We start from the raw sequence: 15,192 nt of genomic DNA on the forward strand, positions 1-15,192 counted from the left end.
CTGAGGAAGGTGCTAGAGCTCCTTTCTATGCTTTGGGAGCTGGCATTTCTATCGGTCACTGTGCTTAGGCCCCATTTGGCCAAAGAGCTCATGGTGGAACCAAACACAGAATCAATAGCTTCAGGATGGGGGTGGAGCTTTTGCATTAGGAGTTGGACTAAATATGAGTATCTGTGCGGTAACCGTATCCACACCTGGAGCACCTACCTTTCTTATACAAAGAGAAGATCTAGCCTCCCACTCTCTGCTCAGAGGCCAGCCTGCCCTGGTACCTGCTGAGCTTACATACCACTGACCAGTGATGCATGTGCAGGAGTCTCCTCCACAAGTCACAGCCAAGGTCAGACACAGGTGACCCAAAAGCTCTGTGAGATGCAGCTACTCAGAGACTTCCTTCCCACAAATCAAGCCAAAACAGCAGTTTACCTCTCCTGTTTTGAGGCCAAAACTGCAGTAAGAAAGCAGCGGCCAGAGCCCGAAGCCCACAGGTGGAGACAGAAGGATGAATGCTGGTACCCAGACCCCTCTCTTTCACTCCCATGTAGAAAGCCCCCTAGTATATGATTCTCGACCTTTCCCACCCCTTCCTCTCATCTCCTTGTTTCTCATCCTGCTCTGGACCCAGGCTGGCCTTTCTCTTAGGATGTGTCACCATCCCCAGGTGGTGTCTGGGGGGGTACTCTGTTGGCAAAGACCAGTGCCTTCCATTCAATGTGTGGACAGGCTGGCACAACTCAGACTCCATCTGAAGAGAGAAAGTCCCCCTGCTCATGCCTCACCAAGACACAGAAAAGCCTTGGGTGTTACCAGGGGCAAAGAGGAGAGCTAGAGAAAGTCTCGGGGATCCAGGAGGGTAAGGACTATAGAATAAGAGGAGCCGAACTCCCAGGAAGGGGCTGCCCTGTGGGTTTGGCAGGTGGGGTCACTCCAGGGCCCCAAGAGGTTCAGTGGCGGAGGAAGATGGATGGGAGAGGGGCAGGGGGGTGTTGGTTTTGGTTTCATCCCGATGACATGGTGGAGAGGGATCGGTCAGGCCCTAACTTTCTCCTATTTGCCAATTTTTCCAAATATGTCCTCAAAATGACACCAAAGCCTTTTCTCTGTTATCCACCCATCTTGCCCGTCCCAGCCCACTCTCGCTAGCATGTTTAACCATCATTTTCCCCATCCTCTCAGCCCACGATTATTTATTGATTCTTTTCTTTCATCGGTTCATCCTTCTGACCAATCTAGTCATCTGTCTGGCCTTCTATTCACCCACCTATCTATCTACTCACTGACCCACCCACCCATCCATCTATCCATCCATCCACCCACCCATCCATCCCCCTGTCTCTCCGTTCCTCTATCCCAACTATCACTTGATCCCATCCTCCTCTATTCATCCTTTTACCCACCCACCTGTCTCTCCGCCGTCCACCCCTAAACACATCATGCATGTATCTATCCATTCATCCTTCAGTCTAACCCACACAACCATGCTGCAGTCCACCCGCCCATCCACGTCTCCATCCACTGAACCCAGAATAGCACAACCAACCCCCTTGGTATTCCAAAGCTGCGAGGGTGCTTTGTATTCTCCCGTGACCTTGGCTGCCCGAAAGGAATCCGCCTGTGGGCTCGGCTGCCCCCTGCTAGTGCTCCAGCCATGAGTCCAGGCCTGTTCCAAGGACAGATGAGGTTCTGCTGTAGGCATAATGGGCAGATTGGATTGATGTCCTAGCTAGTCTGGGACCACCTGCAGTGTGGTGGCCATGGGCCAAGAATGCCAGTTGAGAGGTGGCCCGCACACCTACTAAGGGGCCCTGTGACCAGAACCGCCAGTCAGGGTAAGTATATTCCCTGACAAAACCCCAACATTGCAGGGTGGGGCTGCCCTGTTCTCTCCTCATCTCCAGGGTCACTGCCCAGAGGAAGTATCCCCAGGAAAGGAGGGAGAGGGGAAGGAAGAACCCACTGCTGGCTTCCCCCCAGACCCCGGCATCTGGAGCCCCTCTTCTCCCGGGGTTTTCTGGTCATGCTGCCTCACTCCCATTCCCATCTTCATCCTGGGGTCCCCGACAGCTGGAAATTAGTCCTTTGGAGTTCTGAGTAAGGCAGGAATAGGCCCTGCCAAGGCTGACTTGGGCTGATGGTTGTGGGTGTTCCTGGGACTCTAGTGGCCCAGTGCAAGCCCCCAGCCTAGCTCTCCCCAGCCCCAGTGGCCTGTTTCCTTGGGCCTCCAGGGCTCTCATGCCACACAGGGCATTTTCCAAAAATGCAACCGGCAACAGGCTCCGGGTCACAGTCCTGCTGGCAAAAGAGGAGGAAGAGAATGAGAACGGGGACGTGCAGGAGCTGGACCCTGAGGTCCCATCTGCTCCTCGGATATGTCACAGATAAGGCTGGGGGAGCTGGGTGTCTGTGACAGCAACCTGTATTGGTCCTCAGCGTTTCAGGAAACTCCCCCTTGCATGCTTTCGTTCCTTGTGTTTCCATTCGGCTGGCCGCTGGAGTGCCACCCAAAGACCCCTCGTAACAGTAATGATGTTGGGACTCAAACCGGAGCCTGTTTTTTGAATGTTAGAATAAAAGCATTGGATGCCCTTGCTCCCACATGGACAAGGGGCCCAGTCAGGCCAGCCATGGGCTCGCCCATTGCGTCCTCCTCAGGCCGAGGGGGTCTGGCCGTGGGAACGGGGCCAGGACACAGCCTCGCACAACCTCATGGGGAATGCATTGATTTTCCACTTTCTCTTTCTTCCTTTTTTAAAAATAATTCTCCTAAAGGAGTTGGACCTCAAGTGTTGGGTCGTTTTCCTGTAACGGGTTTTCCTCAAGCTGTGTAGGATCCGTGGCATGCCGTCCCCGTCGCGTGTCCTCTGATGTACCCTGTTTGACCTGGATGCTGTAAGATGTTACGATTCAGGTCACGTCAGTTACCTCTGTGTCGTGTAATAAAACCAACATTTGCCATCATGGCTCTGCCTCTCCTTGGGTTCCAGGCAATTCCGGCTAAGCCCCTTTTCATACATTTACTCACCAAATATATGTTGGGGGCTTTCTCAGTGCCAGGCAAGCGAGACAAGGCCCTGCCCCAAAGGAGTGAACACCCGCATGACGTAGGTTGGAATGTGAATGGGGTTCGGGTGGAAAACCCTCTGCTCAGTCCACCCACGGCCTCTTATGTTCTTGCCAAGAGGGGCGAACTTTCAAAGGTTGTGTCCTCAAGGTGATCTGGACAACCTTGGACCCTAGACGACACCCATGGCTTCATGGACCCTGACCCCTACTGTTTGTGGCAGTGCTGGGCATCTCCCACAAGACCCTGAGGGTGGACACAGGACCCGAAGGTGGACACCAAGGAAAGGGACACCTTGACCCACAAGGAGCCAGAGTATCAGCCATGGCATCCTAGCTCCCAGGGCGGGTCCCTTCCAGAGTCGGGCGCCCAGGACTTGGAACTCCCAGTTCGCTGGCAGCCCCTGGGGGAGGGGTGTTATTAATACTCGGGCCCAGGCTTGGAACATGGTGTATTTTAAAAGGCGTCATTGGAAAGGCCAGTGTGGGGGCGAGGCTGTCCCCACGCCAGGCGGCTGGCGGGAGCCCCAGCTGGGCCTGGTGTGTCAGCAGTCTCGGCATAGAGTGGAATGACAATGTTTTTCCATTGCAGAGGTCTGAGCTCAGAGGGAGGCTGCTGGAGGCCGGGCCTGAGTCCAGCGGCTCTCTACTTGGTGCCCTGCCTCCCATGTGGAAACAGAGGGAAGGGCCCAGGCCCGAGGCCCTCCATGGGGCCTCGGACCCACAGGAGGGAGGGGACCAACTATCTCATGTTAGGGGAGAAAGACAGGCAGTGGCTACACCACCATCCTTGTCCAGCCAATCTTAGACTGAAGCCCTGTCCTCGGTGCGGACATGGATGCTGCCCTTGAGGCACTCTGGACTGCCAGGGGAGACTTGGGGATATATAATTTGCATGGGACAGACAGAGGGAAAGGCCCAGGCATAGTGGTCACAAGAAAGAGGAGCAATCAGGGAGGCTCCCTGGAAGAAGCGGCCCCTTGGAGTCGTGCGCATGTAAGTGTGGGCAGCTGTGTGGAGACAAGGAAAGAGGGAAGAGACAAGGACGACCTGCATTTGAGCTGGGAGTCCTGCACATACAGGAGCACAGCTGACTGGAGGCCGTGAGACTCTGCCTGGAGACCACCTTACCTCAGGGGCCGAGAGGATGCCATGCAGTCTTCAGCTCAGCCTCCTGGAGGTGAGAACAAAACTGGGTGGGGTAAGGGAAGGGGAAGTCGGGTGAGGAGCCAGGGGACCTCAGCTTCCCAGGGCTGGCGCGGCAGCCACGAGTCTCCCCCTGACTCGTCCCCCCTGTACCCATAGCCCAGAGGAGAATGCTGCTCCAGCTCTGGGCTTCCAGTCCAACTCCACTGGGCCCTGCAACTCTCCCTTTCAATTCCAAGTCCCCGAGGAAGAGACCCAGCTGGCCCAACTTTGACCCACTTCCTGTGGCCCGGGGCTGGTCTCTGGGCTGGAGGGGGCAAATGCACTAGAGGGGTCCCCTGTAAACATGTCAGGAGGATAGAAAAGGCACAACAGGCACTCCACCAAGACTGAGCCAGGAAAGGGCGGATGGAAGAGACCAGGGCACACAGGGACACAGGCCTGCGGTTGTCCTCCATGGGCAGCAAGTGAGGAACCGTGGAGGCGGCAGAAGCAGGCTTAACAAACTGTCTTCAGGGCCCCAGTATCCACTGTCTGAGCTCTGTGTAATTCAACCGTTTTGCCCTGTGGCCAGGGCAGGATTCTGGCTTCATTTAAGTGTCTCCCACCTAAAAGCTGGTCCAGAATGGGGAGTGGGAGAGGGGTGGGTCCATGGGGAATCGATAGGAGTTCAGGAGGAGGGACAGAGGTAGACCTCTGACCCCTGTGGCACCCACCCTATCTTCACTCCTCCAGACCTTTGCTCAATCTGTTCCCTCTGCCCAGACCATCCTTGGCCCTGGCTCTGCCTGACACAATTCATCAAGGGCGGCTCAAATGCCACCTCCTCCAGGAAGCTTGCTCTGAACCCACTGGCCATCTTTCCTGCTTCTGCGTGCTCAGATAATTTGCTCATGCCTGTGTCATCCTAACAATGCCTACTGCTAAGTGAGGTGTAACACCGAGCGAGGAGTGTGGACTGGCTACTCCAGTGAGCTTCCTCATTGCCACCGCCCCTAGCTCAGGCCTGGAAGCAAGCCTGGCTGAGCTGACATGGGGGAGGCCTTCCCTGGCTCCACCTCAGCTGTGCTTTTCTCTCCACCTTGAGTGTTCTGGAAGTGATAGAACTGTGAGGAACAAAGGGACAGGTCTGGAGTAAAGGCGTCTAACCCCTCAGGGCCCAAAAGCCAGGGCTGGGAGTTTGACTGCAGCTGGAAGCCATTTAAGTGCTTAGTGGGCGCAGCTGGCCTGGAGGAGGGCTTAAAACCCAGGGAAGGCACCAGTATGTGCTGGTGTGGAAATGAGCGCTAGAGGCCTGGTCGGCTCACCCTGTCATCTACCATGTGGCCTTTCCTCAGCCATGCTCTCTTCCCACCTCCAACCGAGGCCTGGCTCCAAAGGGCTTCCTCAGACTCTGAGGCTCAGGGCTGGGGGGCCTGGAGCAGGACTGAGAAGACCTCTCTGGCGCCAGGGTGTGGGGACAGGAAGGAGGAGGAGGCCAGGGAAGCGGAGGACAATGAGGAAGACGAGGAAGATGCAAGCTTCCCTCTGTCTCTACTAGAGAGCGAGGACCTGGCTGAGCACCCAGTAGCTGACCAGGTAACAGCCTCGTGGAGCACAGCTGCTTGGAGCATCCAGTGGAGGCTGGCCAGGAACCTCAGGGACCCTGTGCATGGTGGTGGGGGGTGGGAAGACAGGGGAAGAAATACTGAGTTCTGACCTGAGAGGTGAAAGGGCTACTGTCCCCTGCCTGGAAGAGGGTAGTGGAGATGTCCACCCCTGCATAGGCTGGAGCGGGCAGGATGGCCTCTCTGGCCTGGAGGAGCTTTTGTGTGTTGGTGAAGGATTATAGGGGTTTCTCTGTAGCCCAAGTCCATGGCCTTCCTATTCCCCTTGGAGAAGCCCCCAGCATGTCCCTCTGAGAGGCCACTAAACCTGAGGACTAGTGGGGTCAGGCCTGCCCTGCTCTGTCCTCCCTTCAGAGGAGCCTGGGGGCATTTTGCCTTGTGGCTCAGCCTGGGGCTGTGTGCTGGCAGGAGCTGGAGTCCATCAAACTGAAGCTGTGGGCCATGGAGCAGGCCCAGGGACCAGAGCCACCCAGGGCTCAGGCCCTGGCGGAAAAAGAGGAGGGGTCGGGGGCCATGCTGGCCCAGCAGCTGCTGAGTCCAGAGACAGGTAGGAGCCAGCAAGACTCTTTCCTTGGGCGGTGGGTGGGTCCCCCAAGTCCTCAAACATGCAGCCCTGAGCCCGCTTCCTCCTCTGTAAATCCAGATGGGCTGCAAACTGCTGCTGGGAAGGGGCCGCTCACAGGGAGCGCTGGCCTGGCAGGCAGCAGTAAGTCCTTCTAGAACGGACCCAAGACGTGACCTCTACCCCCAGGAGTGCAACAAGCCACAAATGTGAGGTGCCTGACTTTAGCAGCTGCCGAGGGGCCTCCAACCCCATCCTGAGGCTGTTCTCTCCCCAGGCCGCCCCTACCCTGGGACCCCCGTGGAGAAGATGGAAGTGGACCACAGATCCATCTATGTGGGCAATGTGAGCACAGGAGGGGAACAAGATGGGATCCCTTCACGGGGCACCCTGAGTCTGCTGCCTCCTTCTGGCTGTGAGGATCAAGGGAAGGGAAATGTGTAGGGGTCAAACTCAGAGCCACGCAGGCCCAGGGGAGACGCAGGAAGGCAGGGTCTGAAGAAGCAGGGGAAGGACCCGGGCCTGTGTCATCAAGAGCTCTAATTTCCCAGCGTGAGCTAGGAGTTGGGATTTCCACATGAAATCTGTCAACTGGTCAATCATTGGCAACGAATTCCACTTTAAAAAGTCACACATTCTTTGTACATGCCAAATAGATATGGTGGTGGGGGTGGGCACCTACCATGTATGGGATGTTTGTCTCAGTCTCCAGTCTATCCTCAGCCTGGGTGCTACCACCCACACCCTGGGGGCCAGTCAACCCCTCTCTACCAAGAACATATGCTGCAGGAGGCTCTGGGAGGGTGAGGACCCTGCAGGAGCCCCCACACACCAGGGCAGTGCCTGTGACAGGTGGACTACGGGGGAACCGCCAAAGAGCTGGAGGCCTACTTCAACCACTGCGGGGAGGTCCAGCGGGTCACCATCCTGTGTGACAAGTTCTCTGGACACCCCAAAGGGTCAGTGCAGGGCCAGGGGGAGGGGGCCTGGCAACCCAGGGTGCTGCCCAGCATGGGCCACTTGGGGTGGGCCCTCACCAGTCCCTGTCCCACCCCAGCTATGCCTACGTAGAGTTTGCCAGTGAGAGTTCAGTTCAGGCTGCTGTGGAGCTGGATGAGAGCATCTTCCGAGGCCGGGTCATCAAGGTGCATGTCCCACATGAGTCACCAGGGCACCTCGAGGTGGGGGCACTAGGGTGTGCAGGCTCTGCTCTGAGCATCCCTACATTAACCCATTGATCCCTGAGGTGCCAGGAAATGCAGGCATAGGGAGGCTGACACACAGCTCACCAGCCTGACCCTTCTCCAATCTCCCAGCATCTCTGGGCACACCTGCTGGGCAGCAGGGGTGGGGTGGAGGCACCTCAGACCCCAGAGAGTTTGGCCTGGGTGTGGCACTGGGGAAGCTCCCCTCCCAAGCCAGACTCCACCTCCTACAGGAGGAGATGTTGGCTCATCAGGGGCATATCATGTGACCAGAGCTACGGCTGGACAATTTAGGCCTAAGTGGGGATCTTGGGAAGGTCCAGAACAAGTTTAGGGTCTAATGCCTTCAGAGGCCCCATGCCCTGGAGGTTCTGGTGGGCTCTAGTGCCTGGGCATACCTACATGTAAGCCTATAGCAAAGAAGTCCAGGAAGACTTCCTGGAGGCAGCTCTGCCCTGGGGAGGGGATTTAGGCTGCACCAGGGAGGAGGATGGGAGAACAGGGGTCTTGGGCCACTTGGCCTTTGGTTTCAGGTGCTGCCCAAGAGGACCAACTTACCAGGGATCAGCTCCACAGACCGAGGGGGCCTGCGGAAACACCCAGGCACGAGGGGGGCACCCTTCCCCCGCAGCAGCCTCCAAGGTGGTGCTCACTTCAGACCACAAGGGCGGAACAGGTGAGTGCTGGTGGGAAGGGCACAGCCCTGGGTGGGCACTCACCTCCCATTCTCTCTCTGCACAGGGAGCGTGGACGAGTCTCACTGTGGTATTCACCATACTGAATGAAGGACAGCTGCGAAGGACAGCCGCGATTTTGAGAGTGGCCTGGGTCAGGAGTATACAGCTGTGCTCCCTGAGGGACCACTTACTTCATGGGGCTAAGGCCGGAGGGCTGTGGGCTCAAACATCAGGGCGGGGAGAAAAGCAAGAGGCCAGAGGAGAAATTCAGGGTTCATAGAGAGCTGCCTCTGTCCAGAAGAACTGTTTCCTTTGCTCTGAAGGACGGCCCACTAGGACTTCACACTGGCTTGGACCCCACTGCTGAAGCCACAAGTCACGAAGCAGGGTACAAGGGGGGCCTGGCAGGAGAATGTTACTTGGGGCTTTGGAGGACTCTGGGCGAATCCTCGGGCTGGCGAGGCCCAGGCAGTGCTGAGTCAGCTTGGGGTTGGCATACTCAGGGCTCATCAACTAACTACTTTTAAAGAAAAATAGAAATGTGTGTCTTAATAGTAAAGCATAAATTATTAAATTTGAATATTTTTTAAAGCACATGATAATAGACCTCCCTTTATTTGTCTCTCTTGGACACGTGTCCACTCTCATTCTCAGGTCCAGACTCTAAAGAGAAAGGCGGGAGGTGGGATGCAGCCAAGACCCATCTCTAACCTACTTCACTGCTAACAGTGAACTGGCAGTGTTGGGGCTTACAGTGCCGCCACAGGCCCTGTGCTACAGGGGAAGCTGTAGCTGACTGTGTCTCAACCTAGGTCTGGTGGCCTCCAGGGCACATGCTGTCCCCACAGTGGGTGACCCAGACACCTGCCTCTATGTGTCCTCACGTGTGAGGCACTCCTGGAGCAGGCCTGGCCCTCATCAGAAGTTCAGGAAGCAGAAGCAGACACACCTGGCTTTCTTCCTGAAGATGCACTGTGTTCTCTATCCCTTGACTGCATTCAGAGCTGGGAAAGGAAGCCTAGGGCCAAGTACAAATACACTTGGTTCTGGTGTTAAATAACTACTCGTGAACCTTCCCTGTGCTTTTCCAAAGCAACTCTCTCTGCCTTGTTATGCTTATTGATTATGAATTCCTTAAGCTTCTAACAGAGCTGCTCTGTGCTTCAATCTGTAGGTGGGTTGGTGGCCACACAGTGAGTCCACAGGTGGGTTGGTTCCCATCTCTGTCCCTGGTCCCCCTCTCCAGCACCTGTGGAGATAGCATTCTTTGGAGAAGATGGACCACCTTTTTGCTCTCCATCCTCATGCCTCTGACTTCACTCCTCAGGCCGGGTCCACATTCCCCTTATGACCTGGAGTCAATGTGGGCCCTAGTAGTGGGGTGAATGATGGCCCTCCCAAAAAATATGTCCACATCCTAATCTCCAGAACCTGTGAATGTGACCTTATTTGGAAAAGGGATCTTTGCAGATGTGATTAAGTTAAAGGTCTTGAAATGAGATCATCCTGGATCATCTAGGTGAGCCCTAAATCCAGTGATACACATTGGATCTATGAGACACACAGACACACAGAGGAGAAGACGATATGAAGATGGAGGCAGAGGTTGGAGTGATGCATCTATAAGCCAAGGTGCTCGAAGGACCACTGGCAGCTGCCAGAAGCTGGAGAGAGGCCTGGAATGGATCCTCCCACAGAACCTCCAGAAGGAACCCGCTCTGCTGATACCCTGATTTCTGATTGGCCTCCAGAACTGTGTGAGAGTAAATTTCTGTTGTTTTAAGTCTCTTCCCTGCGAGTGAAAAGGTAGGTAGGAGGGCTGAGTGTCAGGGGACCTTGCCAGGGCCACCCAGCAGCTCATGGCAGAGCCAGGCTTAGCCCTGGAGTCTGTGCATGGTCTGCACCATGAGCAGTGGGGGCTGCAGGAAGGCCACCAGATGTAGTTTCCTAAGCTGTAGTTTATGTAGCATCGGGCAGATAACGCCGACTCCTCCCTGGCTAGCACCTTAGGCCAGAGGTCCTCAACCTTTTTGGCACCAGGGACCGGTGCTCCTATGAGAATCCAATGCCTGACAATCTGAGGTGGAGCTGAGGTGGTGATGCTAGTGCTGGGGAGCAGCTGCAAATACAGATGAAGCTTCGCTCGCTAGCCCGCTTCCTGCTGTGCAGCTCGAATCCTAAGAGGCTACATACCAGTCAGTGGCGACCCGTGGCTTAGGTCATTCTGCTCACCAGGGGCAATATGCGTTGGCCTTGATGAACTCATCATGTATATTGGCTTTTCTGTAAAACCCCACTGGCAGTCTTCTAGCTCAAGTAGTTCCTTTTTGGAAGCTTTTTCTTGATCCTTTCTGTGGCCACTTTGAGGGATCCTTCCTCTCCTGTGGATTTCAAACCTGAGCAGACCAAGGTGGAGGGAGAATGGAAAGCACTCCTGGATGTGGCCACCATGTGGGCAGCAAGGGCTCAGAGCGGCAAGCCACTGAGCAGACCCGCATGGCTGTGTCCAGAAAAGGCTGAGACACATGGCTGCCCTTGCCCATCTGGTCTGGGGCAGAAAGAGAGGGAGAAGTGCCGATGCTGGAGGGCAGACTGAACTGCTGGTGATGAACTTTAGGAGAAATCATCCGGAGCAATAGCCAAGGGCTGACCAGGAGCTGAACACAAGGAGGTCAGCCCTGAGGTGCAGGGGACAGGCAGGCAGATGGCCTTAAATGAGGCTAACTTCAAGTATAGACGTGCAAAAAGATAACATGAAACTGCCATCTAACAGTTTTGCTAGCAGAACAAAGGCTAGCAGATTGCTTCTAATCTTTTATTTCTTCAGGCTTAAAATGAGATGCCTGAATGTGTGTGAAAACTAAAAAAAAAAAAAAAAAAAAGAATAAATAAATGAATAAATAAATAAAATAGTGTGTGAAAACTCTGTAATGTAGAAAGCATTTATGGGTTGGCCTGACTGCACCTACAGAAAAACCCAAGTAGCAACAGATTCCATAAGATAGGGGTTTATTTTCTCACATCAAAAATTGCTGAACACAAGTAACCCAGGGCTGGTATGTCAGCAAAGATCTAGGCTCCCGCTAGCTTTTCGCTCCCCTGTTCTGAGTGGATAATTCTTATGTGCTCAAGATGGCTGCCTGAGCTCCAACCATCACATCTAAGTTCCAGGCGGGAAGAAGGAAAAAGATGAAGGGTACTCTATTTGCCAGCGGAATCCCCTTTTAAAGTATCTTTCCTGCAAATTCCCCCCATCACCATCTACTTACATGCCATGAGTATCTATCCTTATGTTCTTTGGAGGTTAGGAAGTATCTTTCATCTAGTCAGTTGCCCCCAATTAACACTGAGGTTGAGTTAGTAAGGAAGCCAAGGAGAATGGATATACTGGGTCAGCAACTTGCAGTCCATACCAGAGCCACTACTCAGGCAGGAGACATTACTACTGAAACCTCAACCACGACTCCAGGGAAGAAACCTTGTGTGATGGGGGCCTACGGTCCACTAGCATCACAAGCAAACCTGCTCGTTGGTACTTCTCGGACCCACTTTAGATCTTCCAATTCCACCTGCGGTGGTGAAAGCAGAAGGGGGCTGGGATCTGTATTTTTAACACACTTCCAGCTGATCTTTTTACTTCTGCAATTTAAAAAATTAATCCTATACTCTTTAAAAAGGAAGGAAATTCAAAGGGGTACAGAGAAGAGATCATCTCCCAGTTCTAGCCGCAGGCTGACTAATACTACAGCCTTCCCCATTCCCCAGAGGAATCTGAGCCTCCTTCCTCCTGGTCAGAGACTCCCTCTCCAGGGATTGATTGATGGGGGAGGGAGGGACTCACAGCTGTTTTGGGACACTGACTCAAGGAAGCCAGCCACCAGCCTCACTGAATACAATGCGGAGCAGACTGTGTGTAGGGGAGGGTGGGTGGGCAGGGGTTCAGACCCAGCAGGTCCTTGTCACCTCTCCCACTTCATGGGCCATCTTACCAAATGACAAAGGGGGCTAGAACTTGGGCTCCCTGACCCCAAAAGGTTCTGTCAACCTCAGTCATGGTCAACTATTGGGACTGTCCTTTATACATGGCTAAGCGGACTTTTGGGGAAACACAATACAGACATCCAATTATGAGGAGCTCCTCCTCAAATGTAACCCTCAGGCCATTAGGAACCCCATGCGCTAACAGGAAGAAGGCTCATTCATGCTCAGAAAACAAGCCGCCACAGATAAGACGCTGCAGTTACATGAGCTGTCCTAGATCTTGTGAGGGCTGCCTGCCAAGGCTTAGCTGAATCCAGATGCCAGGCCAGACGCCAGACCAGGAGGACTTCTCCCTGTGGAGGAAGGTGTGTGGGCTGTTCCTTGTGTTCTCCCCGTGATCTGGCTCTGGGCATAGGATGCCCTGCACACCCCTCCACCTGGTCGGCCACTGGAGGGCGCCACAAGAACAGCTGGTGGAGCAGAGCCCGGCTCCGTGGCCCCAGCCTCTCCAGAGCTCCTGCCCCTTTGTGCCTAGTGGGGACAACGGCTTCCGCTCGGTCTGGTCCCTGACCTCTGGCCCCACCTCTGAAAAGACCTTGCATAAAAAAATCCTTTAGTTAAGCCCTCCGCTGACACAGAAGGAAAACACCAAATCTGATGTCACAAGACCTTTAGTTGATATGCACCACACCAGGCCTTGCCCCCATACAGCATTCTCTGACACTCGGGACGAGGCAAATGATAATAAATACACGTATACACAATACAGTTATATACAAAAATCTTCAATCAATAGGCAGCAGTGTTCTTGTTCAACAGACTTGTATCATCATAGACGTCACCATGCTATCAAAGGCCCTGCAAACAAAAACAGACCAATTCAGAGAAGAGACCTGGCCCTCCATCCCTTGCCCACACAGAGACAAGCTCTGCGGCACTGCCTGTCTCCTAGGATGCTCTGGGCGTCAGTCTCCAACATCCAGATGAGTAAACTTGGCTGACAGGCCAGGATGTGCATCCTGCCACACCCGGTAATGAGAATCCAAGTCTCCTGCTTCCTAGTTCTCTTCACAGTTTCCGAGGTCCAGCCTATTAGACTCAGCTCTGCCCCGACTAGGTCTCCAGGCAGGAGCAGAAGAGCTGCAGTGTGGGCACTGCAGGGCTGCGGTGCAACGAGAACAATGGCTGTCCCTGCCCTGAGCAGCCTGGGAGACACAGGATTCTGCATAATGGCATGATTCTCCCCTCTGGGACACAGGATGACCTAAAACACAGTGTCGCAGCTGAGAGATCCCACAGGAAGGGCCTGGCTCCAGTCACTGCAGTACGGTCTCACCTGCTAGCTTCAAGAAGCCCCTTGGGAAGCGTGTCTACAAATGTAGAGAATTCCCAGGAGCAGGTTTGGGGTGTATGCACGTCAATGCTCTTTTATGAAGCATCTCTGTGATCTTTCAACCTTAAGACCTTATTTTAAGGCTATCTGAAGATATCTGCAATCCAATTTCCTCACCGTCCAAGTTCAGTATCAAAGACAGAAACAAGCAGTGACAGGATGTTTTCCAAGAAGGCTTCTGCCCATATGCCTGGGCCCTCACTGGGTTCTGTGGAGGTGCCCCAGTACTTGCTGGGTGCACATGAGAAACCAAATGGGCAAGCTCTGCTCCCCTACCAGGGCCCCCAACTCCCCTCTGTTCTATATGTTCGAAATCTGTGTGAGAGTTTGTTTGGAAAAACAGGGTTCTGCTACTTCAGAATTGCTGCCTTAAGGAAATAGTGCCCATCGCTTAAAAAGACCTTCCCTCCCTTTCAGAATCATTGCTTTTTAGCAAGGCAGGTCCTACAAAAGAAGGTGGCAAACCCAAGAGCAGCCGGCCCACCTGGACTGAATGCAGTCCCCCGGGTTATAGAAGGGGTTGCACATCACATCTGTGTAGGAGTTGTGCAGCTTCCGGAACATCTAAAACAAGAACCGACATTCTTAATTCATATGTACACACAACTACTGCCAGATTTTTGGCTACTCGGCATTTCAAAACAAGGGAAAACAAAGAGGCCCGAGAACAGCTTACAGACTCCCTGCACTTACACTGCGAATCTCATTGTCTCGAAGTGCTGTGTTGGAGGAATCCACCACCATGACAAACTTCACTTTGGAGTTGGTCACGTAGCCATATCTACACAGCTGGTTAAGGAACACGCTGTCAACACGGGGACCCTGTGGCAGCATGAAACACAGCCTCACTGTGAAGAGTGTGCAAGTGCAAGGCTATCTGTGTATGTCTCTTGGCCCCAAAGATGCTTTGGAGAAACATGACAACCTTTCATCAAAGGAAGTGCCCCAAGCTGGGCCAGTCCCACAAAACCAGGAGGAACATCTGGAATATGCTCCTCTATGACTGGACACTTCTTTGCGGGCAGTTCCTGGTGTTTACTGGAGCAGCAAAGAGCAGACAGCTAAGCCCCATCCTGATTCAAACTCTGGGGCTGCCCTTCCCAGGCCCTGCGGCCCCAGCCTCCTTATGAATCAATGCCGAGCCTGAGTATTAACTGCAAAACCAAAGGTTTCACAATCATGGCCAGTCTTGCCTGTGGTGTCCACACTTCTAAAGGCCATTTCACCTCACAGAACAGTGGCTCCCGGGCAAGCATCACTGTGGGCAAGCTACATTACTGCTTGCGAGAATGTCTTTGAACTCCAAGGGTTTCAAGCCATTTGTTCCAAGGGAGTAGTTAAGATTTCAGAGTGACTTGAGGCTGGGCCTGATAATGAAATTAATAAACTAATCATCCTTGCTCAGAGGTGGTGGCCCCGCTGAGAAAGGAATCCTTGCAGGCATGAAGCAGTTCTTCTACAAACCAAACACCCTCCTAAAGAAAAAAAAGGGCATGAGGTTTTAATTAGTTTCAAGCTCCCCTAATCCCCACAACAGCTGAAAGCCCTCACATCCCAGGCA

The 15,192-nt window shown here is 53.9% G+C and overlaps 2 protein-coding genes across 2 annotated transcripts; one reads left to right on the forward strand and one right to left on the reverse strand.

Annotated features, from left to right (window-relative positions):
* Positions 1-5,526: 5,526 nt before the first annotated feature.
* On the forward strand, positions 5,527-8,361 carry PABPN1L (poly(A) binding protein nuclear 1 like, cytoplasmic). Its single transcript, XM_011371877.1, has 7 exons — positions 5,527-5,784; positions 6,222-6,360; positions 6,653-6,720; positions 7,228-7,334; positions 7,433-7,520; positions 8,114-8,256; positions 8,322-8,361. Exons 1-7 carry the CDS (start codon positions 5,527-5,529, stop codon positions 8,359-8,361), a joined length of 843 nt encoding a protein of 280 aa, XP_011370179.1.
* A 4,532-nt stretch (positions 8,362-12,893) lies between these two features.
* Positions 12,894-15,100, reverse strand: TRAPPC2L (trafficking protein particle complex 2 like). The gene is made up of 3 exons (XM_011371879.2): positions 14,325-15,100; positions 14,116-14,195; positions 12,894-13,096 (listed from the first exon to the last, which is right to left on the reverse strand). The coding sequence occupies exons 1-3, from the start codon at positions 14,463-14,465 to the stop codon at positions 13,051-13,053; spliced, it is 267 nt and encodes an 88-aa protein (XP_011370181.1). The 5' UTR covers positions 14,466-15,100; the 3' UTR covers positions 12,894-13,050.
* Positions 15,101-15,192: the final 92 nt, after the last annotated feature.

The sequence above is a fragment of the Pteropus vampyrus genome, unplaced genomic scaffold (assembly GCF_000151845.1).
Source record: "Pteropus vampyrus isolate Shadow unplaced genomic scaffold, Pvam_2.0 Scaffold196, whole genome shotgun sequence".
NCBI lineage: Eukaryota > Metazoa > Chordata > Mammalia > Chiroptera > Pteropodidae > Pteropus > Pteropus vampyrus.

Coding starts and splice junctions, on each gene's coding strand:
- PABPN1L (XM_011371877.1), top strand. CDS start 5,527: ATGTGGCCTTTCCTCAGCCATGCTCTCTTCCCACCTCCAACCGAGGCC. Junction 7,335..7,432: donor TTCTCTGGACACCCCAAAGG/GTCAGTGCAGGG, acceptor GTCCCACCCCAG/CTATGCCTACGTAGAGTTTG. Junction 8,257..8,321: donor AGACCACAAGGGCGGAACAG/GTGAGTGCTGGT, acceptor CTCTCTGCACAG/GGAGCGTGGACGAGTCTCAC.
- TRAPPC2L (XM_011371879.2), bottom strand. CDS start 14,465: ATGCTGCCACAGGGTCCCCGTGTTGACAGCGTGTTCCTTAACCAGCTG. Junction 14,196..14,324: donor GAGACAATGAGATTCGCAGT/GTAAGTGCAGGG, acceptor TTCTTGTTTTAG/ATGTTCCGGAAGCTGCACAA. Junction 13,097..14,115: donor GGGGACTGCATTCAGTCCAG/GTGGGCCGGCTG, acceptor TTTTGTTTGCAG/GGCCTTTGATAGCATGGTGA.